The 25231-nt window shown below is 40.5% G+C and overlaps 1 protein-coding gene across 2 annotated transcripts in view; it reads left to right on the forward strand.

Annotated features, from left to right (window-relative positions):
• The window catches only part of LOC122669287 (protein ENHANCED DISEASE RESISTANCE 2-like), a 159283-nt gene that overhangs the window by 19988 nt on the left and 114064 nt on the right, over positions 1-25231 (forward strand). For both annotated transcript variants that reach the window (XM_043866030.1, XM_043866031.1), the window contains exons 4-8: positions 3379-3444; positions 3697-3761; positions 4654-4730; positions 14342-14464; positions 21527-21561. In XM_043866030.1, coding sequence (XP_043721965.1) covers positions 3379-3444; positions 3697-3761; positions 4654-4730; positions 14342-14464; positions 21527-21561 — 366 coding nt within the window. The remainder of the gene's footprint in view (positions 1-3378; positions 3445-3696; positions 3762-4653; positions 4731-14341; positions 14465-21526; positions 21562-25231) is intronic.

Here is a 25231-nt window from a genome sequence, read left to right on the forward strand (position 1 = left end):
TGTCGATTAGGATGATAAATCAACCCTTTACCAGGAGCTCTCTTCAAAAAACGAAGAAGTAGCATCCCAGTGAGCTTTCTGAGGAGTTTGCATAAACTGGCTCAGGCACCAACAACAAACGAGATGTCCGGTTTCGTGACAGTAAGGTAAATCAACTTTCCAACTAAACTCCTGTACTGGTGCACATCCTTGAGAGGATCGTCATCATCTACACCAAACTTCTGATGAGGATCCATGGGAATATCCACTGGCTTGGACGCAAGCATGCCAGTATCAGATAAAAGATCTAAGACATACTTCCTCTGGGAAAGACTGATACCCTTCTTGCTTCTCACAACCTCAATGCCAAGAAAGTAATGAAGATAACCTAAATCCTTGGTCGAAAAGTTCTGTTGTAAGTAAGCCTTTACCTCAGCAATGCCTGGCACATCATCACCATAAATAATAATATCATCAACGTACATAACCAGGACAACCAACTTGCCACCACGACGACGAACAAACACAGAATGATCAGAATAACACTGTGAAAAATCGCACAATACTACTGTGGCACTGAACTTCTCAAACCATGCTCTGGGTGATTGTTTGAGGCCATAGATTGCTTTCTGCAATTTGCACACCCGAGTACTATTCTCCCCCTAAGCAATACACCTAGGAGGTTGCTCTATATACACCTCATGAAGATCACCATACAAGAAGGCATTTTTAATATCCAACTGAAACAAGGGCCAATCAAAAGAATCTGCCATAGAAATAAGTAGGCGAACAGAGTTCAGTCGAGCAACAGGAGAGGTCTCAAAGTAGTCCACACCATAAGTCTGTGTATACCCCTTGACAACCAAATGGGCTTTAAGCCGCTCAACAGAACCGGCAAGCTTCTGCCGCATCCTGTCGAAAATGGTTTGTTGACCGGTCGACCGGTGGATCAATCGGTAAACTGTTTTGCCTTATTTTCGATAGTCTATCTTTTGGGGCCTTGTGCCAACGACTCTCCAGCCTATACTTAGATCAAATGGAGATTTATAAAAGCCTCCTAAGGTCTCGAGAAGATGCATATGATTTTACAAGATGCGTATGCAATTACAACATGCAATGTGTGTTCTTAAGTACACACAAGCGTCTTCCAGAGATCTTCAAGTGTTCCTTGCTTGAGTTCTTCAAGAGGTACATTCTTCAACACTTGTTTCTTCAATATCTTGGTTCTTCACATTCTTGGCATATGGTTCTTTTTCTTCGAGTTTTGTCTTGAGTTACTCTTTCTTTGGAGCTTGGCAATTCTGTCATCTTTAAATACTCTTAAGCAAAACATTAGTGTTTTCTCATGTGTTTGCTATAATCAAAACATTGATAGGAGAGTGGGAGAGGAGAAGTGTTTTCCCAACAAAAGATTGTTGAGGGCCTGTATCAACTGTACTGAGAAGGTGCCCAAGGTCCCATCCTAGATCCCGGCTCGAACCGTGATGCACGTTGGCTGGTCGTTGTTTAAGGAAATAAAGTTGCGTCTTCTTCACAAGTTCGGACTTTTGGATGACCGGTAAGCGTTTGATCCTACAAGTAGTATCAGAGCAGGTGGTCGCGGGTTCGAGTCTCCTCAAGGGCATATCCTTGGGGGGGATTGTTGAGGGCCAGTATCGACTGTATTGAGAAGGTGCCCAAGGTCCCACCCCAGATCCCGGCTTGAACCGTGATGCGCGCTGGCTGGTTGTTGTTTAAGGGAATAAAGTTGCGTTTTCTTCACAAGTACGAGCTTTTGGATGACTAGTAAGCGCTTGATCCTACAGTCTCTTATCTTCTTCATGCTTCTCTCTGGGCTGGGGCTGCCTTAGGTGATGCTCCAGCGAACCAACAAAAACTTGCCATATCATCAGACCAGGCTGCCTCTCACAGAAGTCGAATCCCACAACCTTGCTGGGATTTTGGGGCTTGTTCCTGCAGGTACTTATGGGCTTGTGGTCTACATCACAAGTTTCTCACTATAGGGTGAATAATGAGCTTACCTGGCATATGTGTCTTGTGCAAGTGTGATGTTGCCACTTTACAGTGCTTGGTAGTTGGAATTGTACTGGCCCTCATATCACATATTTGAGACAGTAGGCCCCTAGAAACTTTTGTGAGTTGTTTCTTTGTGTCTCTAAACTTGTTTCACTGTCCTGTTTCATGATTGGGTGGCAAGTTGATCAGGTAAAGTTTGATTTCCTGGTTTTAATCTTGGGAAAGGGACATTTATTTTATTAGCCAAAAGGACTCTAGGGTTTGGTTGTGAGGTCTACGAGGAATGTAAATAAAGCTTTATGGAGAAGTGGCCTTGGAGGTTTAACAACTATGGGGTGACAGATGGTGTCTGGGATTCTATAATGGTGAGGGTCCCCATGGGAGTTTATTCAAAAAAAGAAATTTCATGAGGGGTTTGTGTTTGAGGACTGACTTTTAGTTAGAAATGTGGTGAGAATCCATTTTTAGGAAGATGAATGTCTGATGTATAGGAGATAATGTAATTCATTCCCGCATTTATACTCTCTTGTGCTAACTGAGGGAGTGATGGTAGATTGGATCTTTGTAGTCGTTGATGGATCTATTTAATGCACAACTAATCCCGAACCAGTGAGATCCAATGGGAGATCGCTTCCGACAGGATCTCAGAGAAAAAGTACGAATCAGATTACAAGATATTTAAATAACTCAAAAAGAATTATTCAGATTCGTCTGAAATTTAAGTCAAGCTCAGTTTATTAGGTAGAATTAAACTGTAAAGTATGATCCATATCTGATGGTTGGATCTTTAGATATGGGGTTTTCCTATTCTAACAAGGAAACTAGAAAGCAACCAGAAAATGCAGAATTGTTGCAGAGAATTCTGGAGATAAAAAGTGAGCTATTAATTTCCCTGTGTTTTTTTACAAAATCCAAGGAGGTTTGGAAGAAAAGCATGGAAATTAGTAAATTTTCTTCAGAAATATATAATTTTATTTTCAATTCAGTAGGATTATGTAATGCCATATGAGATGCGACGGTTGATGGAATAATTTGCTTGTCAGTATGACAGCAGCCAGTCTTATTTATCATGAAATAGAACCCTAAGATGAATACAAGTACAGAAATATCCGTATGGACACTTATACTCATATTATAACAAGATGAATATTGAATTTCTTGCAATATTTCATACTTTTGCACGGCAATCATGACATATAATTTACTATTTGTCTATCACAGAGTTTGAGACCATTTCTGTATAGAATGCATACTATTTGTGGATTTGCATCTTTATGACTATATTATTTAATGTGAGTTCAGTTTTCTTTCACAATAGTAATCCAGGATCCCTGTGTATCTGCTTTGAATTTTACTTTAATTTGTCATTCATTTTTTTGCAAGATTGCTTGTGCAACGGCTGGAGAAGCTCAGAAATGGATGGAGGCATTTGATCAGGCCAAACGACAAGTAAGAGAATTCAGCTTGAATTGTGTAACTAACCCAAGAGGCTTTTGATGCTTTTCTTAAGATGACTCTGAAAAGCATAGTATTTCAATTTTTATCGTTCTTTAAACTATAACAAAAATTACGTTCTGTTTCTAGTTGCTTTGCATATAGATAATCGTGATTGGAAATCAATAATATTGAATGTATCACCTTATTCCCTCCTTAATCTTTCTGTCTCTCTCTGAGGTTACTGTCATTTTACTGTATCAACAGGCTGAATTCGCGCTTTCAAGAGGAGGTAGCAGAAGTCGGAAACTAAGCATGGAGATGGAGAATGAGTATGCGTAGTATCTTATTTGTGACACAGATGATGGAATGCATTTATAATTCTTAAACTTGTTTTCATAGGCAAATCTATTGTAATCATGGTTGTCAAACGCCAGGCACCAAGGGAATGCCTAGACAACACCTAGGCGGGCCTTGAGGCCCAGGACCATTTGGCTTATATGTCTTAGGCACCCAAACCTAATTATCCAGACTTGGGCTCTCCACATGTTATAAATATTCTAGTTTTCATTTCTACCCATATCAATTTCTACAGTTTCGCTTTTATACCCTTATGTTTTATATTTGACCTTTTTAACCTAAAGTTAATAAAGTCTAGGGCTATAAAATATAGTGCTTTGCATAGGCCACTAGGCCAGCCTAGGTGCAGATGGCTTCTAGAAATTGCTTTGCCTGGGCACCATGAAAACAATGAAGATAATGTGAGTTGTTCTTCAGAATTGTCTTCCAACCATACTGGTATATATGATGATGCTATCAGGGGGTGTTTTGGAGCTGACCACTTTGGCAGTCAAAACTACAACCAGGAGATAGTCCTTGTTAAAACGATTTATTGAATATTTATAATGATCAGGATATTACTTCCAATGGTTGGCCAATGTGGAGAATGATGAACAATCCAGGATAGGTTGTGTGCTGAGGATTGTGGCAGTCAATTGATAGTATTGATTATTTAACCTTTGATTTAAGAAATTGTTCCAGATCGGTTCACTGAATGGTGATTTCTATCCCCCTGTGTGTGTTCCACATGTACCAATATGTAATTCATATTTACCTCCATAAGATCTACTTGATGAGAAGTTGATTATTCATCATTCCCTACAAAATTTGGCATTTGACCTTAGTTGATTGCTCGAACTTCTTTTATGCTGTTTATTTGTGAAGGCTCAATCTTGAAGGACATCGGCCACGGGTAAGGCGGTACGCACATGGTTTGAGAAAGCTTATAAGAATTGGAAAAGGTGAATGGTACAAAATTTTCTTTCAGTACCTTTATGTTATTAATTCTGGTATTGTCCATCATGGAGTTTTTAGAAACTTCTTAACATTATCCATGTTGAACCTCTTGATATGGAGTATCATATTCCATGTCCCTAAGCACAATTACTGTTCTATAAGCTGTCTTCACATGTTTAGCGATCATGCCAATGTTCTTGCGACATCTATTTGGAAATGCACTTAAAAATGTTGACACGCTCTTATTCACTTGATAATATATGTTGTACTTACCTAATTCTTTTAGTCTTTCTCTTTATGAAGGCACCGACGTTGTGAACCCTTGCATGTTGTGTGTATACAATTTGCTAGTTAAAAATGTTTGTCAACACTATGACATATACATTCATCATTTGCGCTACCATGTATGTTCATATGCAATCATGCATGTGTTTCTATACAGATTTGTTACTTGTTAAAATTTTCTACCCTTTCTCTGGCATGAGCACTCCTGCCTTAAGACATATCCATCATGTAAGCATGAACTAATGCTTGAAATTTTGAGAAACCCTTGTAATCCTGGTGGTAATGGGCTCCTGAATATATTCCTATAGTGTTGGTAGGGAAGCATAAGTTCTTGGGTAATGACTAGTGAGGTGATTGACTAAGATTAAGAATTAGCAATATGATTAATAGATTAAATGACTAATAGGATGGAAGGGATTTAATATCGTCGTAGTAGAATGGGGAGAATCTTGATATATGATATGGGAGGGGAAAATAAATATCGACAACCAAATGACGCACAAACCCAACTAAATCTCAAAAATGTTTTAATGAACCCTAGTACATCATGCGGTTAAAGAAGATGAAATTCCTCTCCACTTTTAGGGTTGAAAGATCCAGTTATGGTGATCAGCTGACAAATATAATCAGGGGGAATTTTAGTAATCAGTATGCAGCCATATGAATCAAAGAAATATTTAACAATGATAATCAGATCAAGAACTAAGTAAGAATTCAATGTGCAGATCAAGATTCTTCTGTAAGATTTGAATAGAGATTCTACAAGCTGATTAGCAACTATTAGAAGAACATAAGAACCATAAAAAAATCTGCCCAGAATGCATGGATGGATCTGAAACTCAAAGAAAGATCCAAGAAACTAAACCACATTTCAAATCTGACTATGTATTTGTAAGATCTTACCTGTAGCATAATTTCTTGATCAAAACTAGTAACTGATGCAGAGCTGAAATAGCACCAGCGTAGGAAGAAGGGGCAGAACCAGGCCAGCTAGACCCATCACTTTTGGTTTGTCTGTACAAGTGTACAACAGGGCTGGATGTCAGTCAGCCTTATTTCTCAGCACGTGTGGGCCCCACTTTGGTGGATAGTGCTCTTGGAAGAGATCTTATGGCTACTGAAATATTCTCTTCTGTTCATGTTAGCAAGTTTCTAATTTATGTTGGTAGTAATTGTGTCATCTTCAATGGAGTAGCAGCCCTTGTGGTGTGTTGAGATTTGTTAGTATAGAGGCAAAACAGTCTTTAGTATTATGTTTATTTCTGTCCTTAGTAGGGTCGATTATGTGACGGCATAGTGGTCCTTTTGTTCTTTTTACATTCTAATATATTTATATAAGGGAGCAGACCTGCGGCAGATTCTCTAATTCTGTCCGCAGGTTCTCTCCTCTTTTGGGACTTGCGGAAATCTTCTTTCTTCTCCTCTTCTTCTTCTTCTTCTTGTCTCCATGCTCTGATCTGATTATTAGTCTCTGTTTTACTAACATGGCATCAGAGATAGGAGAGTAGGTCTCAAAGTAGTCAACACCATAAGTCTGGGTGTACCCCTTAGCAACTAGACGGGCTTCAAGCCGCTCAACAGACCCATCAGAATGATACTTAATAGTGTACACCCACCGACACTTAACCAGATCTTTACCAGGAGGTAAATCTACCAACTCCCATGTATGTCGAGTCAGCAAGGCATCCATTTCCACATCCATGGCAGTCTTCCAAGTAGGGATAGTAAGAGCTTCAGTGTGAGTGCGAGGCATAGTATAAGAAGATAAGGCAGTAGCAAGGCTATGAGAACAAGATGGAAGATGGGACAAGGAGACAAATTTCTCAATTAGATAGGCAACTAAAGACTTTTGAGTACATAAACGTTTACCTCCGAGTGGCAATTGGTAAGTCATCAGGATCCGGATTAGCTGGAAGGGCAGGAGAAGTAGGTAAGGTTAGATCTCCATCAGAGGTTGAGGAAGGTACAGGAAGCGATGCAGACAGGCCAGTTTGATCTGAATGGAGCTGCCCGAAGTGCCTCTAGTGCCGGTACACCTGTAGTGGAGAAGACAAAGGAACAATGGCGGGAATAGGAGGAGGGTCAGACATAGCTAATGGGTCACTAGACATGGTAGGCTGATCCGAAAAATATGATGTACCTTCAAAGAAGGTGACATCAGCACTGACAAATTGTTTCCTAGTAAGAGGGTCATAACACCTATATCCCTTCTGGGTCCTAGAGTAACCCAAGAAGACACACTTGGTTAACCGAGGGTCCAATTTATCACCATGGAGATGGTGATTATGAACAAAACAAACACACCCAAAAACACGAGGTGGCAACGTAAAACTTGAAACATCCAGAAACAAAACAGACAAAGGTGACTTGTCACCAAGAACAGATAATGGCATTCGGTTAATCAAAAAACAAGCAGTAAGAACTGCATCACACAAAAAATGTTTGGGCACTTGCATATGCAACATGAGGGCCCGGGCAACTTCAAGTAAGTGCCTATTTTTTCTCTCCGCTATTCCATTTTGTTGAGGAGTATAGGAACAACTAGTTTGATGAATTATTCCATTAGTAACACAAAAGGAGGATATCTCAGATTGAACAAATTCCAAAGCATTGTCAGACTGAAAGATCTTGATAGAAGCATTAAACTGATATAAATATATTAGAATGTAAAAAGAACAAAAGGACCAGTATGCCCTTACATAATCAATCCTACTAAGGACAGAAATAAACATAGTTCTAAAGATTGTTTTGCCCCTATACTAACAAATCTCAACACTCCCCCTCAAGCTGAGCATGGGTGATATATATGCTCCAGCTTGAGGGGGAGTGTTGAGATTTGTTAGTATAGGGGCAAAACAGTCTTTAGTATTATGTTTATTTCTGTCCTTAGTAGGGTCGATTATGTAAGGGCATACTGGTCCTTTTGTTCTTTTTACATTCTAATATATTTATATAAGGGAGCAGACCTGCGGCAGATTCTCTAATTCTGTCCGCAGGTTCTCTCCTCTTTTGGGACTTGCGGAAATCTTCTTTCTTCTCTTCTTCTTCTTCTTCTTCTTGTCTCCATGCTCGGATCTGATTATTAGTCTCTGTTTTACTAACATGGTGAAACAAGAGCAACCCAAGGTGGTAAAGCCTTGGTTTGGTAGGTGGTGAAACCTACTGCAGGCCTTAGTAGTGAAGCCAGGTCATAGCCTTCCCTTTTCCATTCTTTCTTGTTCTTCTATTCTGTTTTTTTTTTCTTCATCTTTGTGTGGGGATCATTGGAGGTAATCTAAGACTGTGTCAGTGGTTTGAATCTACTCTTATGTTGTCATTATTATTGTAACACCCCGCATGTATGTTATGATTATTTTATTAATATTTAGATGGAGTATTTATATACTGTGGAATTCCGTGAATACTGGCTTGATCAATGTGACCATAGCCGTGCTTTATTTATAATATGATAGAAAACATTCTAGAATAGGTACAAGGATATAATTACCCCTAGGACAATTTTACCCTTGAACCCATATTACAACACTCCCCCTCAAGTTGGTGCATATATATCAAACATGTCCAACTTGCTAATTATAGGAAAAAATAACTTAAGACTGATTCCTTTGGTAAGGATTTCAGCCAACTGATCACTAGACTGAATAAATGGAATACAAATTAGCCCTTGTTCCAACTTCTCTTTGATGAAGTACCGGTCAATCTCAACATGTTTGGTATGATCATGTTGAACCGGATTGTGCGCAATGCTGATTGCGGACTTATTATCACAGTAGAGCCGCATAGGAAGATCAGCAAACATCCCCAAATCTTGAAGAAGCCCCTTGAGCCAAGGAACTTCACAAATACCCTGGGCCATAGCTCGGAACTCAGCTTCAACACTAGATCGAGCTACAACAACTTGCTTTTTGCTTCTCCAAGTGGTTAGGTTTCCTCCAACAAATGTGCAATACCTGGACGTGGACTTCCTATCATCAGGACTGCCGGCCCAATTTGCATCAGTGTATGCTTCTATCCGGAGGTGGGTATGAGGAGAGAACAAGACTCCTTTTCCAGGAGATGACTTAAGGTAACGGAGAATTCTATATGCTGCTTCCAAGTGAGAAGAGTGAGGATCATGCATGTATTAACTGACAAGGCTTACAGCAAATGTGATATCCGGCCGGGTATGTGAGAGGTAGATCAATCGGCCAACTAACCTCTAATAGCTGCCTTTGTCCACCGGGTCACCGTCCTTACTCTTCAAATGTGTGTTGGGCTCAAGGGGGTATTTGCTGGTTTACACCCAAGCATCCCTGTCTCTTGTAACAAATCCAAGGTATATTTCCATTGAGAGAGAGATATGCCTTTGTCTGAATAGGCAACCTCAATCCCTAAGAAATACCTTAATCTACACAATTCTTTGACTTCAAACTCGGTGCCCAAATAAGCCTTCAACTTCTGTATTTCCTGTGCATCACTGCCTGTGATCACTATGTCATCAACATAGACAATTAACATTGTCACTTGCTGTCCTACCTTCTTCACAAACAACTTATGATCAGAATTGCTCTGCTTGTACCCATAAGCAATCATAGCCTTATGGAACCGGCCAAACCAAGCCCTTGGTGACTGCTTCAGACCATACAGGGCCTTTTTCAGTTTACATACCTTTCACTGAGTTTTTGAAGAAGTAAAACTAGGAGGTATCTCCATGTAGACATCTTCTTTCGGATCTCCATGCAAGAAGGCATTCTTCAAATCAAGTTGCTGGAGTTCCCATCCTTGATTCACAGCATAAGAGATAATGACCTATACAGTATTCATCTTTGCTACAGGAGCAAAGGTCTCTTCGTAGTCAATACCTTGGGTTTGAGTAAACCCTTTGGCAACAAGCCTTGCCTTGTACCTTTCCACTGAGCCATTAGCCTTGTGCTTCACTACAAAGACCCATTTGTAACCAACAGGTCTTTTTCCAGGTGGAGGACTCACCAAATCCCAGATCTTATTTTTTTCAAGGGCATGCATCTCTTCATTCATCGCATCCTTCCATCTTTGTTCGGCTATAGCCTCCTACCAGTTGTTAGGGATGGAAACAGAGGATAAAGAAGCTATGAAGGCATGGAAAGCAGGAGTTAGTGAGTTATATGACACAAAGTTGGAAATAGAGTGCAATGTACAACTCCTCTTTGATTTTCAAACAGCAATGGGTAAATCAAGACTGGGATCAATAGGGGGCTTACCAGAAATCTGACTAGGAGCAAGACTTGGAGCAAGAATAGATGCCGATTGAGTAGGATCAGTGGTGGTGGTCGCTTTGTATAGAGGGCCATCCAGAGAAAATCAGTTCCCCGAGTGTACACAATTTTTTCTTGTTGCAGCTGTCCCACTTCTTGTTCTTGACCTGTATCTCCATCTTCGAATTCAATATAGGTATCCTCTATAGTAGATATCTCAATGTCTAGAGGAGCAAACAACAGGACCTCTTCACCACTTAAAATCTCCCCCTATAGAGGTTTCGACTGTTTAAAGTAAGCCTCAGACTCCCGAAACACTACATACATAGTGACAAAATGGTAGCATTTATACCCCTTTTGGGTAGCAGAATAACTAAGAAATATGCATCGCAGTCCCTTGGGATCAAACTTATTGTGTACATGATGATTCCTGGCAAACACGACACAACCAAAGACTTTTGGAGAGACAACAAATGTTGACTTCCCACAGAGCACATCCAAGGGGCAGAGACCATCCAAAACACGGGAGGGAAGCCGATTGATAAGATATGTAGTTGTAAGGATTGTATCACCCCAAAAATGAGGAGGAACAGCTATAGTGAACATAAGAGAACGAGCAACCTCCAAAAGATGTCGGTTCTTGCGTTCAGCCACCCCATTTTGAGCGGGAGTGTCAACGCAAGAGGTTTGGTGAATGATCCCATGGCTGCCCAAATATGACCGAAAGGCACCGTCCATATATTCCTTCCCATTATCGGACCGGAGAATCTTGACTTTGGCATCGAACTGTGTCTCGACCATCTTATGAAATAAAGTGAAACATGTGAAGACGTCACTTTTACTATGCATCAAATATACCCAAGTTGTCCGGCTGAAACAATCAATGAAAGTGACAAACCATCAAAGTCCAGAGCTAGACACACAATGGGCAGGGCCCCATACATTAGAATGTATCAAAACGAAAGGATGCAAGCTTCTATTATAAAAAATTGGAAAAATGCTTCGAGTTTGCTTTGCCAAAGTGCATGCATCATAAGAAAAATTATGTTTATTACATCTCTTCACTAAATTAGGAAATAAATCTGACAAAACACCAAACGGTCGATGGCCCAAACGACGATGCCAATTATTCAATTCAAAAAGTGTAGAATCAAAATTAGAAGATGTAGACTGAGATGTCAAAGCTGTCCGGGAACTATCAAGCACGTACAGACCAACAACCACCTTACCACATGCAATCGTACTGTCCATTGCCAAGTTCGGAAATAAATAATGGGTTGGAAAAAATGTTACTTTGCAGTTTAAATCCTTAGTTATGCTATTAATGGAAAGCAAATTAGTAGTGAACTTCGGAACATGTAACACAGATGAAAGGGTAAGAGAGGAAGAACACTGCACAGATCCCTTTCCCGAGATAGGAGAGAGAGACCCATCAACGACACGAACCTTACTATGGCTAGATAAAGGAAAATAAGTGGAATAAAAAGAGGAAGAACCGGTCATATGGTCGGTTGCCCCTGAGTCAATTACCCAAGAATCGGGCATGACTGAGGTGCAAGACCCACCAAATGAAATACCTGTGGAAGAAGGTGTATTGGGATTAGTAGGTAGAGACGAAGCTGAGGCAGCCATGGAAGGAGATACAGATGTCGAAGAAGACATGTTCAAACGAGTCACCATATCCCGTAAATTTTGCAAATTTGCCATAACTTGTGAAAGAGAATGATCAGGTTGGTCCTCAGTAGTTGCTTGATGAGCACAAGTGTTATTGGACCGATTGGAACCACCTCTACCATACCCGCGAGTGTTTGCAGGGCGACCATAAAGCTTCCAACAGCGGTCCTTTGTATGCCATTCCTTCCCAAAGTGATCGCATTTAATGGGAGGGCGATCACCAAACGACCGATCAGTACTAGTAGAACGGGAAGAGCCCCTACGGGAAAACTCTGAGTCAGAAATAAGAGCCGATCGCTCCTAAGTAACATGGTGAACCATGGCTGTTCGTCGACTGTCCTCAGCCGAAAGGATCGCATAGGCCTGTTCAAGAGTGGGGAGAGGTTCCCAAATCAAAATATTTGACTGGATATGATCAAACTCAATATTCAGCCCTGCCAAGGAATCAAAGACGCGTAAACCATCCTCCCACTTTCGGTAGGTCATGGCATCAACATCAGTGGTGACAGTGAAAGTGCCCAGAAAATCCAACTGTTGCCACATCGTACACATGGTATTGTAATACTGAGAAAGAGTTAACTCCATCTGCTTGGTAGAGTGAATTTTTTGATGGAGTTCATAGCATTGGGCGGCATTCCTAACCTGAGAATAAGTATCTTTGGCTGTCTTCCATATTTTTGCAGCCGAGTCAAGAAGGTATCTATCAGCAATGTCTTGGTCCATCGAATTCACCAGATACAACATGACCAAAAAATTAATATTCATCCAGCGATCTTGCACGGAACCAACCTCGGTAGGCATGACCGTGGTACCCGTGATGTAGACAGATAAGCCACGGGAACCAATCGTAAATAAACAGGAACGAGACCATATAAGATAATTGCTTCCATTTAACTCACAGGAAATGGAATAAAATCACGTTGCGACGAACCATCAGAACCAGAAGAAGCAGAGGTGATCTCCGAAGCGTCAAGCATGGTGGCTGGAAATAAAAAATCGCAGAACTCAAAAAACAAGGCCTCCAAAAATAATTAAATCATATGGAGGGAAAAAAAGACCCTCGATGGGAGTCAACTCACCACCAAGGGTGGGAAAAAATTAACGGCAAGGTGAGAGAGAGGCCTTCTCGCTAGAAAGAAAGGAAGGTGAGAGGTGGGGGGGCTTGCGGTGGTGGCGGAAGAAGGGGGAAGGCCCTGGGAGGGCTGGCGGTGGTGGCGGAAGGAGGTGGAGGGCCTGGCGCAAGGTGGAGAAGGGCTGGCGGAGGGCTGCTGGTGGTGGCGGAGGGCTGGCGGAAGGTACAGGAGGTTGGCAGTGGTGGCTGGCCTTAGGGCAGAAGCACGAAGGAGAAGAGAGAGAGAAGAAAAAAGAAAAAAAGGAAAAAAATTTCAATTCCCATATCCCCGGAATATTTTTGGCTCTGATGCCATATGGAATTCCGTGAATACTGGCTTGATCAATGTGACAATCGCCGTGCTTTATTTATAGTATGATAGAGAACATTCTAGAATAGGTACAATTGTACAAGGACATAATTACCCTTAGGACAATTTTTCCCTTGAATCCATATTACAACATATACTTCTGTGAATATTTTATTAATATTTGTATTATGGTTTTATTAATATTTAGATGGAGTATTGTTATACTTCTGTGAATATTTTTTTAATATTTGTATTATGGTGGGAATGTTAGAGTTTATGTTGTAAGGGGTACTTCTGTCATTGGCTTATTATAACTTTATAAGTCATATTAAGTTGTAATTTTATCTTTTGTTCTTTTTTCCTTTTACCTCCCCAGGGAGGCATATGTAATTTTAAGAATGTTGTTAATGAAGAAAATAGGTGAGAGGAGTCGATTCTCCCTAACATCGATTTACCCAGGGGATATGTAATTTCAAGAACGTTGTTCTGAAAGATGCAGGGTGACATCTGAGTAAAGGAGAAGATGATTCCTGAGCTTGTAATTTGTAAAGAATTTTTTGTTCTTCCACTAATGCAATGGTGTAGTTTACAGTCTCCTTGTAAAGTATGGGGGACCTTCATTGAATTAAATTTCTTTGACTTAACAGGAACTAAAATGGGAAAAAAAGTCACAATAAGCTTCTAAATTTTTATGAAGACTAAACAATCTAAGATCAGTAAAGGATACCTAACTTGACCCTATTACCATCCATTACAACCACATCTCACATTTTACCCGGGGGGGGGGGGATAGAGAGTCCCAAACACAAAATAAATCCCACATACCAATAATACTGATTATTTACAACAGTTCCATGCTAAATACATGATGGAGACCTATAAGACCATTGTGATACAATGTAGAAGATGTTGTGGCATCGTAAAGACCTACATTATTGTGACATGTTTTCTTTATGTTCAGTATATAAATATAACAGTAGGATTGATTTGGAAACTTTGTCTTTATCTTTTTTGGCAATATAGGTCCAGAAACACTACTTCGTCATTCCTCAGGTTTGGGGGATTTCAGGTCAGAGAGATATTTTGAATGTGATGCTGGGGATGCAATTGAAGCACACGAATGGAAGTGTGTGCGTACAGTCAATGGTATTTCTTAATCTTTGATGCTTTTTCCGCATCCGTGGTTTGTCAGCTCTGTCCTTGTAGAAAAGACTCTTAATTGGAGATTATCATTTTTCTTATGTTGCATGAAATGCATTGCAACTTGCAAGTTATTTTTTTTTTTTGTGTGTATGAGGCGCCCGGGGGAGGGGGGGGGGAGGGGTAGGGACTAGGTTGGGTGTTATTCTTGCAGGCTCCTGTTACTTTTCATGGGATTCTATTTTTACAATTGTAGGGAAGTTATGGAGAAACTTCTCTGATATTCATCAACAGTTAAAATAGCTCCATGTTTTGTTCTCTCTAGAAATTTCCTTCACCTACTTGGGGGTTGGGGAAGAGAAAGGGAGCATGAAATGCTTATGCTGGGTCCACCATGCTGCAATAAAGAATAAATAAAACATTTCCAAAGTCTCCACTCCTAAATTTGGAAATGGTTTGTTTGTATTTGAATATTCTAGCATCTCTCTCTCCACAAGCCCCAGCAAGCAAAGTATGGGATAATCTTCCACAAATAGCAGCTTCCCTTCTAAGCATAGTTGTCAGGTCGTCATGGCGATCCAAGTCGGTGGAGGGGTGTCATGTCGATATATCGACATATCGCCCGCCATGGTGATCATATTGACCATGTTTTATTTTTTATTTTCTCTATTTTTAATGTCATTTAGTATGCTATAATATATATCCTATAACATCAAAAATTAACATGAAAGTGTACTACTAATCTACTATGGTTTAATTCATGAAAGTGTAATATCCATTAGTGTATATGAAATCATGGATTATCAAATAATTGATAGCAATAGTCTTGCTGATAATAAAGTTGAAAAATTATGAGAGTTGAGATATGATTCATATGAAAGTGACTACAAAAGTAACAAAACAAAAAGACAATTACAAGAACGTAATTTATATTGAGTGAATAAAGCTAATAAACAACCCATCTAAATAAAAAAAAAATTGCTAATGTGAATATGTGATTGTGTATTAGTCAATAGTGTATTAGTGTTTTTTGTTTGATGTTTTTTTTATTTTTTTATGTCGAGGAAAAAGCATTAAAATAAAAAATGGTTAAAAAAAATTATTGTTAAAAAATTAAGTTTTATAATTTGAAACAACCATGTCACCCGATATGGCCATATGTCGTGGTATGGCGTCCATGGCGGTGCCATTGCGACGACATGGAGGCCATATCGGTCGATATTCTTACATCATCCATATCGGTGGTTGATATGCCCACTTATCCAGCGATATGACGCCATGGCGACGCCATGACAACTATGCTTCTAAGGAACCACCAACGTATTCTTCATACCTGATAGTAATGATGCCAAAAAAGACCGAGCAACTGCTATTCCCCCACAGGAGAGGTGCATAGTAACAATGCATCAGAAGATAATTTACATCTCCCTCTACCTGATTACAAAGACCACACAAATTCCTTAACCTCCAGCCTGATGCAGAGGTTTAGAAACAATACCTGTGAAAGAAGGAGAAGAAAACAGATTCTAAAATCTGATCATCACATTCAGCATGACAGCCACTTAGCTGTCATGTCACAGCCTGTGGTTACTGTTCATGTTCAGATTCTATTTTTGAGATAAGATTCCAGATCACACACTTATCTTGATAGCATCATAGCAGTCCAAATTGTGGAGTCTTCTAGAAGCTTATTTTCTTTCTTTTTTCTTTTATTGTATAACCCTTATCCTGGATTTGGAATATTTTATGGTTCCGTTTTTCTTATTGGTTGTTATTAGGTTAGATTGGGGCTTTCCTATTGGTTGGATGATGGATGCTCTTATTTCCTATTGGTTGGATGATGTATGCTCTCCCCTAAGCCAATCATAGGCTTTTGGAGTAGCTATAAATACATGTATAGCCTTCAGTTCAGGCCACCCCAACGATTTCAAAGAAACAAAGCATTCAGTTTTTCTGAATTTGGTTCTGGGGATTCAGTGGTGTTTAATTGGCGGATTCTGGGTGTACTAAAGTGTATTCTTTAGTGGAAAGAGTGGATTCTCTGTTGGAGGTTTTTTCAACATAATGGCTTTGGGAATAGTCCCACATCGGAAATATAAAGAAGATTTCTTGGGTATATTTAGTAAAGTGTTGTGTATCATTTAAATTAATAAATAGAGATTGCTATGGTGTATGTGCGAGGACTTTTGTCCAAGCGCGCATGCGAGTGTGGCCAGTGGGCTGTGGAGGCTTTAGTGGCGCACACACTTAGCACGTTGCATGCTTGCATCGCTTCGAGTGAGATTTGATCAAGGCCGTTCTTTTTAATCTGATGGACCAATTTGAATCTGGATAAGATTATTGTAAACATTTGATCGGCAGTTTATTACTGTTATGTTTTGGATGGTTTAGATCGTACAGTTATGATCTAACGGTCCATATTCAAATATGGAAGGATCTATCTATTGGGAACAGGTGCCAAGTGGGTTATAAATACCCAAGTTATTTCAAACCAGAGCATATCCCCAAAACGTTCTTCTTCTCCTCCCTCATTCTCAAAGGTGATCTTGCAGGAAATCTGTTTTACTGCAGGAAACAGGTTTTCTGCTACTGGCTTTTCTGTTTTCTCCAAAGGCTTTCAGGCATCGATCTTGACTCCGTTCATGCAATACGTAGCCAAGATAATCAACAAAGACGTTGGGCTTCATTGTATCCTGGGAGACAATTCGTTTGCAACCTATTTGCATCTTGGTAATAGGGACAAATTTCGTCTTAAGGAAAGCGACTCTATAACGCGCCTTGAAGACTCTAGCCTATTTCTGTTCTAACATTCTCTTCGTAGACTTTGGCAGATTCCTAAACTGAGGTTTATGTGTACCTAACCTATTATCCTATCTATCCATCTATCCTCTATTCTATCCATCTTGCTATTCAAGAGTTTCAGGTAGTTACCCTACTATACCCTGTGGCTGTCCTGATTTTATGAGACTGTGTTTATCAGTTTTGATTATGCTACTGGTTCTAACTTTGGCTTTTAAATAAGTGCTAGGGGAAGCAAAGGGTATGTGGCAGGCCCCAAGGGAGACTTGGTGGTGGGATGAGGAGGTCCAAGCAGCCATCAAGACCAAGAAAGAGAGGTTTAAGACTTGACAACAGACTAAAGAAACAGAAGATAAAAAGAGATATAATGAGATAAAAAACGAGGCTAAGAAGATGGTGGGGATGGCTAGGGCGAGGATATATGAAGAGCTTTATATTAATCTAAACACAAAGGAAGGGGAAAAACTATTTATAAAATAGCTAAAATGAGAGAAAGGAAGAGTAGAGATTTCGACCAGGTGAGATGTATAAAAGGGGAGGATGGAAGAGTCTTGGTAAGGGATGAAGACATTGTGAAGAGATGGGATGAGTAAATTTGTGAATTATTAAATAGAGATAGTTCGAGTTTGATTGAACCAGTTAATGGCAGTACTCATCAAAACATTACACATCATCGTTATGTACGAAAGGTTTGTGTGGCGGAAGTTAAAGATGCCTTAAGAAAGATGAAAGTAGGCAAGATACCAGGTCCAGACGAGATTCCAATAAAAGTGTGGAAGGCCCTTGGAGTTTGTGGGGTATCTTGGCTAACCAAGTTATTTAACATGATTATGAGTACAAGGAGATTATGAGTACAAGGAAAATGCCAGATGAATGGAGGAGAAGCATTGTAGTTCAGTCGACAAAAATAAGGGGGATGTTCAGAGTTGTAATAACTATAGAAGCATAAAATCAATGAGTCATACTATGAAACTTTGGGAGAAGGTTATTGAAGCCCGTCTAAGAAAAGAGACTCATATCTCGAAGAATCAATTTGATTTTATGCCAGGTAGATCCACCACAGAAGCCGTCTACCTATTAAGGAGGCTCATGGAATGGTGTAGAGCAAGCAAAAAGGATCTCCATATGATCTTTATTGACCTGGAGAAAGCCTATGACAGAGTCCCTAGAGATTTAATCCAGCATGTTCTTACTTCTTACAAAGAGAGGGGTGTCGAGTAAATATATAGATGTTATTAAAGATATGTATGAGGGTGTGGTGACTAGTGTGAGATCTGTGGGAGGACAAGGTAATAATTCCCAATTATTGTTGGGTTACATACTTACATCAAGGGTCAGCCCTAAGCCCTTATTTGTTTGCGCTTATCATGGATGAATTAACCAAGAACATCCAAGACGAGGTACCATGGTGTATGCTCTTTGCTGATGATATCGTTTTGGTGGATGAGACAAAAGCAGGGATTAACGCTAAGTTGGAGATGTGGGGATCAACCTTGGAAACAAAAGGCTTTAAGATTAGTAGATCAAAGACGAAGTATATGAGGTGTAACTTTAGTCACACTATGATGGATAAGGACATGGTGAAAATTGAGGAAAGAGAGATACTGCCAAGTGACTATTTTAGATATGAGATATCTAGGGTCTATCATAAACAAAGAAGGTGTCATAGATGATGATGTATCACAAAGAATTAAAGTGGGATGGATGAAATGGAGAGGAGCGACTGGAAAACTGTGTGACCGCCACATTCCTTTAAAACTTAAAGGAAAGTTCTACAGGACTATTGTCCGACCAGCTATGATGTATGCGGCAGAATGTTGGGCAGTTAAGAAGTGCCATATTGTGAAGCTATGTGTGGCAGAGATGAGGATGCTAAGATGGATGTGCGGCAAAACTACGAAGGTTAAAGTGAAGAACGAATGCATTAGAGCTGATGTGGGAGGTGCCCCGATCAGCCACAAGCTACGAGAATGTCGCCTAAGATGGTTTGGCCATGTACAACAGAGGCTTGGGGATGCCCCAGCAAGGAGGAGTAATCTGATCCCGATTGAAGGAGCTAAAAGAGCTAGGGGCAGGCCTAAAATGACCATAGGTGAGGCTGTGAAGAATGACATGCATAGCCTGGGGCTTGTGCCAATTATGACCTCAGATAGAGTCTATTGGAGGTAAAGATCCACGTTGTCGACACCATTTAGCTGAGATTTTCCTGATTTTCTGGGCTAGCCTCTTTCCTCTTACTCTCATTTCTCATTTTTCATTTTTCATTGTCTTTTTCAAACTTTTCTTATCTCATTTCTTCAGTTTTAATCTTCATTTCTCTTACTTCCCTTTCCCTTGTGAGGACCTCAGTTTTGCATACTTTGTCTTGAAAGGATCCATGTAGCCGACCCCATTTAGTTGGGATAAGGCTGAGTTGTTGTTGTTGTTCTAACTTTGGCTTCTATTGCAATCTGTTCTGAATTCTAGTCAATCTCTAATCTGTTTGTTCTTAGTTCAGGTTCTGCTACCTGCGAAGATCTATTCTGGTCTGTTATTCTGCATCCCATAGCTTCCAAGTATTCTTGTTTTTAAGTTTTCCCACTTGCAGTATGTTTTCTTCAGATCTCATAATCCAGCCGCAGATCTTGATCAAACTTTGCAGGTCTGGCTGTAAACAGGGCATAATCTTTGACTGAAATTGGAACCTAATCTGAACTGCCGATACTTCTGTTTCTGGTTCTTTCCCTATTTCCTGTGATCCTCTTGAGCTAATCTCATTCGATTTTTCCTGGTTTGGGATTTATCTTCATTATGGCTCGTCTTATGAGATTATCAATTGTCAAAATATTCTCAAGGCATACATTCCACATTAAAAAAAAAATAAAAATCTCAGAAGGACTCTATGGATCCGAGTAAAAAGCCCTTTTGTCTGTTCGGCCCCATAGCAGGAGACATTTACCCTTTGATAGAGAATGCCTCTGGATGATCAAGACCTTCAAAGGCAGCACTCTCTGTGAAATTGTTGGAAAGCTTGTTTTTGGTTCCGCCGTTCATCAGATTTGGATGGAGAGGAATCTTAGGAGATGGACTTCCAAATCTAGATCCTTAGACTTGATTTTGAAAGACATCTCTTTCGATGTCTCCTCTAAGCTCAGCACTATCCCCCATAGATCCTTTATTGACACCCCAAGGAACAGGCACATTGTTGTTACCTAGGGTTTAGACAGCTCTCTTTTACAGCCTCCTCCCTTTCTAGGATGGCTTGATTTTGTATCTTTTCTCCCCCCCTCTTCTCTTCCCTCTCCCCTTCTGGTAATATATTTATTCACCAAAAAAAAAAAATTCCGAGTAATCTTGTGGGGGAACTCCCTCCCCCTGTTGTGAAGCATGTAGAAAAAGTCCTCACCTAAAAAATTTCCATTACTACTCCCACTTCATAACCCATCATCTCCTTCTCAGTTTTTTCTGATTCCAAAACCGCTCAGCTCTGCCAATCATCCAACTTCTCAGTCATTAAGGTTCCTCCTAAAAGTTGAGACCCAAACTCTCGTATCTTCCTTCCTCCCAAATGCTCCTCCATCCTGATTCCAAGTCATGGTAAAGAGGTAGGAAGCAACCCCTTCAGAGACACATTCCCATTCCAGTGATCATGCCAAAATGAGAATGCGTAGTTGGACCAAGCTTTACTATTCCCTGGGATTGGCTTTGGGCCTTTCCTGCACAGCTTAGGTGGAGGGCGTTTATTTCCGGATGCGTTGACATTCCCTTTTTTTTTTCATATCAAATATATGTTATCAACTATTGTTGAGTTTTGGGAGAAAATTGACTTTTGTCTCTTTGACAACTAGCCATCTTTATTTATAAAAAAGTGATAGAAGGTACAAGTACAATAATGCCCCTAGGGCAACAATAGAGAAACCCTAATGACAGAAATACCCTGATACCCATATTACAACACTCCCCCTCAAGTTGGTGCATGGATATCACTCGTATACTAGTTGGGCCTCTCCATCTAAAAGCTTAAGCTTTTGGGCTGGACACTTCAATAGAATATGCATGAGTTCTTTAATAGTAAATGAGATCTTTTATTTCTCTGGCCAAGTGTGTACTAATCGATGCTTATATACTTGATGAAATGTGATACATTCAATTGCTAAAACGAGTAGGTTAGAGCTAGGTTTCTGGTGTTCATCATTAAAAATTATCAACATTTCATTTTATTTTTGATGTTTTTTGTTGGAGATTTTTGTTTATTACCTTCTAAGACACTTTATTATCCTTTTGTTTTAGGGATTAGGATATTTGAAGATGTGACTGACTCCAAGGTATTTCTTGTCTCTATAAGGTTCAAGCTCTTTTGCAACATCGTGTAGCTTTGTGTTTACAATACTAATACAACTATAGAATTCATTCTCCATATGAACTTCACGTTGTTTATAGTGCATCTGATTTGTCTTTTGGTGAGACTAGATTGTTGTTGTATATTGATATGCATTGTTGTGGTCCTTAATGGCTCGAGCTTTTGGGATGAGCGGTTGTAACATGGTATCAGAGCTAGGAGGTTGGGTGTTTGATCCCTGGTATGTACGAGGGGTTTGTGTTGTGTATTGTTGTGCCTGTTGAGAATATAGTGCTGGGATATTTTTGTAATGATACTTTTCCAGTCAGGGGGTTATTTGTAATTCTTCATAAGTATTGTCCTTAGTTATCATTAGGGTTATTGTCCTTATTTGTATTTATGCAAACTATATATTATAAATATACATGCTGCTCTAATGGTTAGTTAATCTAGTCTAGCCATACAGACGACCCTTGTCTTTTTTCCTTTTCTTCTTCATGTTCTTCATTTCTTCTGTCCTGCATTGATTATTACCTGTTCCTATTTTGTCACACACTAATTATCACCTGTTCCTATTTGTCACATGGTGTCAGAGCAGGAGTAATCGTACGTGCAAATCTTTTGAGTCTTTTCCAGAGTTTCCTGTTCTTGGTGTGCAGCCACCTATTGCTGTATCTACTTCTACTAGTTTCCTTGTTGAAGGATCTTTTATTATCTCTCTGCCCTGAGATTGATGGTTCTATGGTGCTGCTTCATGTTTTGCGTAGAACATTGCTTCTCTAGCGTGCGGATGAGTGGTTGATTAATAGACCTTACGTGAAGCCTTGGTTCTGCGATCTGGTTGTTTGTTTTGGTTGCTATTTTCTCACTTGCAATCAAGGTTCTAAAACTTGGGGTTTTTTTTTTGGGATGAATGAAAAATTAATTACAAAGAAAGGAGTGGGAATATAAAAGCCCAAGGGCCAACAAAACTGGAGCTAGAGACTAGCTAGGGCACAAAATGGAAATAGGAAGACCCCAGGAGACAACAATGAGCCTGTTCCTTAGGGAATCCTTTACATCAACAAGGGGGAGGGAACTAGTTTTAGATGAAACATCAAAGAAGATGGCCTTCCAAATCTTGTCGAAAGAGCGGGAGTTGGACGTCCATCTTCTAAGGTTACGCTCCATCCAAATGTGGGAGATAGTGGCACAAAAGGCAAGTTTGCCAACCCAATCACAAATCGAGTTGCCTCCGAAAGTCATATCAATCCAAACCCATTCTCTGGAAAAGGGCAGCAGCCTTCTTCGAGTAGGCCAGAAGTGGCGAAGAACACGGTTCCAGATGGAGGAAGTAAAGGGGCAAGTGAAGAACAGGTGATCTGCATCTTCGTGCCCATTCCAACAAAGGCAGCAGCTGGGGGAGACTTGCATGAGGAATGCTTGGGTTGAGAGGCAGTTTGCTAGGGCGCGCCAAGCAGTAAGGCTCTGTCGAGGGATGTGCCCTTTAAACCAAACAACTTTATGCCAAGGACAGGGGGTCCCTCTATGTCTAACCATGTCCCAAGCGGAGTGGGAACTGAAATTGCCAGAGGGGGAGGGGAGCCACAAGATGGTGTCACCTCTACCTCGGTGACCAGGGGGGATAGGGGGGAGGGAGCTCCAAAGATCTGCGAGGGGAGGGGGGGACCAAGAGCCTCTACTGATGATGGAAGTCACAAGGGTAGATCTGTCCAGCCCGAAAGCATAAATGGCACGGGAGCTGACAATGGAAGCTAGGACACCTGAAGGATGCCATTTGTCAAGCCAGAGGTAGGTCTGCAACCCATCATCGATCCTGCAAGATATAGCGCCCCTGGCTATTTGCCTCACTTAGAGGATTCTGCGCCAAACCCAGGAGGAGTCTGGCAAAGAGCTGACGGTCCAGATAGAGTCTCTACGGAGAGGCCCAACGTACACCCAGGAAGTACAGATGCTGGATTTCTTGGTGAGGAGCTTCCATAACAACTTGATAGAACCAGCAATGTTTACATCTTTAATCCTTCTGAGACCAAGACCTCCTTCAGATTTGGGGGTACAAATGGAAGACCAGCTCTTGGGGTGGAGGAACCTAGCTGAATCCACACCTTTCCATAGGAAATCACACATAATAGATTCGGCAGCCTTGATGGTAGCCTTGGGAAGGCCGAAAATACCGCTCCAATGGATGTAGCAAGACTGAAGTACTGATCTGATGAGCTCGAGACGATCTGCATAGGATAAAAGTTTGGCTTTCCAAAGCTGCAGCCTCTTGCGGAGGAGGTCAAGGATGGGGTTATAGTGGTGAGCTGAAAGTCTAGTAGGGATGAGGGGGAGGCCAAGGTAACAGACAGGTAAGGTGCCAAGGGAAAAGTTGGTGATGGAGGAGAGGGAAGCTTTGGTGGTATCGGAAACACCAGCCAGGAAGATTTGGGATTTAAGGAGGTTGATGCGAAGACCGGAAAACCCCTGGAAAAGGTGAAGGGAAGACATGATGGACTCAAGGGAGAGGGGTTCAGCCCTGGAGAAGATCACGAGGTCGTCAGCGAAGGCAAGGTGAGTCAGGTTGGTAGGTTTGCATTTGGGGATGGGGGAGATGAGATGGAGGTCTGTTTTGGATTGGATACTACGAGAGAGGACCTCAAGGGAAAGGCAAAAAAGGAAGGGGGAAAGGGGGCAGCCTTAACGAATACCAACAGAGGAGGTGAAGTAACCAGCTGGGCTGCCATTGAGGACGGAGAAGCGAGGGGTGGAGATGCAGAAGTGGATCCAGTTAACAAAGGTGGGAGGGAAGGACATCTTAAGAAGGACTTAGGAGATGAAATCCCAATGGATGGAGTCGAAGGCTTTATGGATATCTATCTTCAAAAGGGCTGAAGGAGAGAGGGATTTACGGTGGAAGCCTCGAACAATTTCCTGGTAAAGGATGATGTTGTCCGCGATGCTTCTTCCGGATATGAAGGCGGACTGGTTGGAGTTGACAAGGGAGTTAATGACAAGTTGAAGGCGGTTGGCAAGAATTTTGGCAATGAACTTATAGAGGAGGTTGCAGAGGGAGATGGGTCTTAAGTCAGGCATGGAAGAGGCTCCTGAAGACTTTCGACCAGCCAGAAACCGAGATATGGTCGAAACTGGTCGAAACCTGTGATTTTTTCCAAGCGAACTCGGGCTGGTGGTTTCGAGGATCAGAATTGTTTTTTTTAAATTTGATTTTATGTATACAGCCTATTTTTGACATTCTAAACACTATGCATGAACTATTTTTACCAAAAAAAAAAAAAAAAAAAAAAAACACTCAAAATGGTACTTGTGGTTTTTGACCCAAGTTTACTAGTGTACGTCTAGTGTATTGTCATAGGTTTCAAGATAGACACTTATTTATGCCAAATATCATTTAAGTAAATGTTTTTATATTTGATATTTCATTTACTTAATATGTTATTCATAAATAAGCAAATACCCCGTATTTGAATGATTGAATCCAATAAAAATAGTTAAAAAATAAAATTCCAAAAAGGGTAAAAAGTCAACCCCTCAGTTCAAGAACAAAAACTGGATTTTCGGCGGTAGGTGCAATTTTCAACTTTTAAATGCTGGATTTTTTCTCACATCTAAAAATTCCATAAATCTTAATGAGGTAAAACATTGCTAAAAACCAA

This window comes from Telopea speciosissima, chromosome 7 (assembly GCF_018873765.1).
Source record: "Telopea speciosissima isolate NSW1024214 ecotype Mountain lineage chromosome 7, Tspe_v1, whole genome shotgun sequence".
NCBI classification, from domain to species: Eukaryota; Viridiplantae; Streptophyta; class Magnoliopsida; order Proteales; family Proteaceae; genus Telopea; species Telopea speciosissima.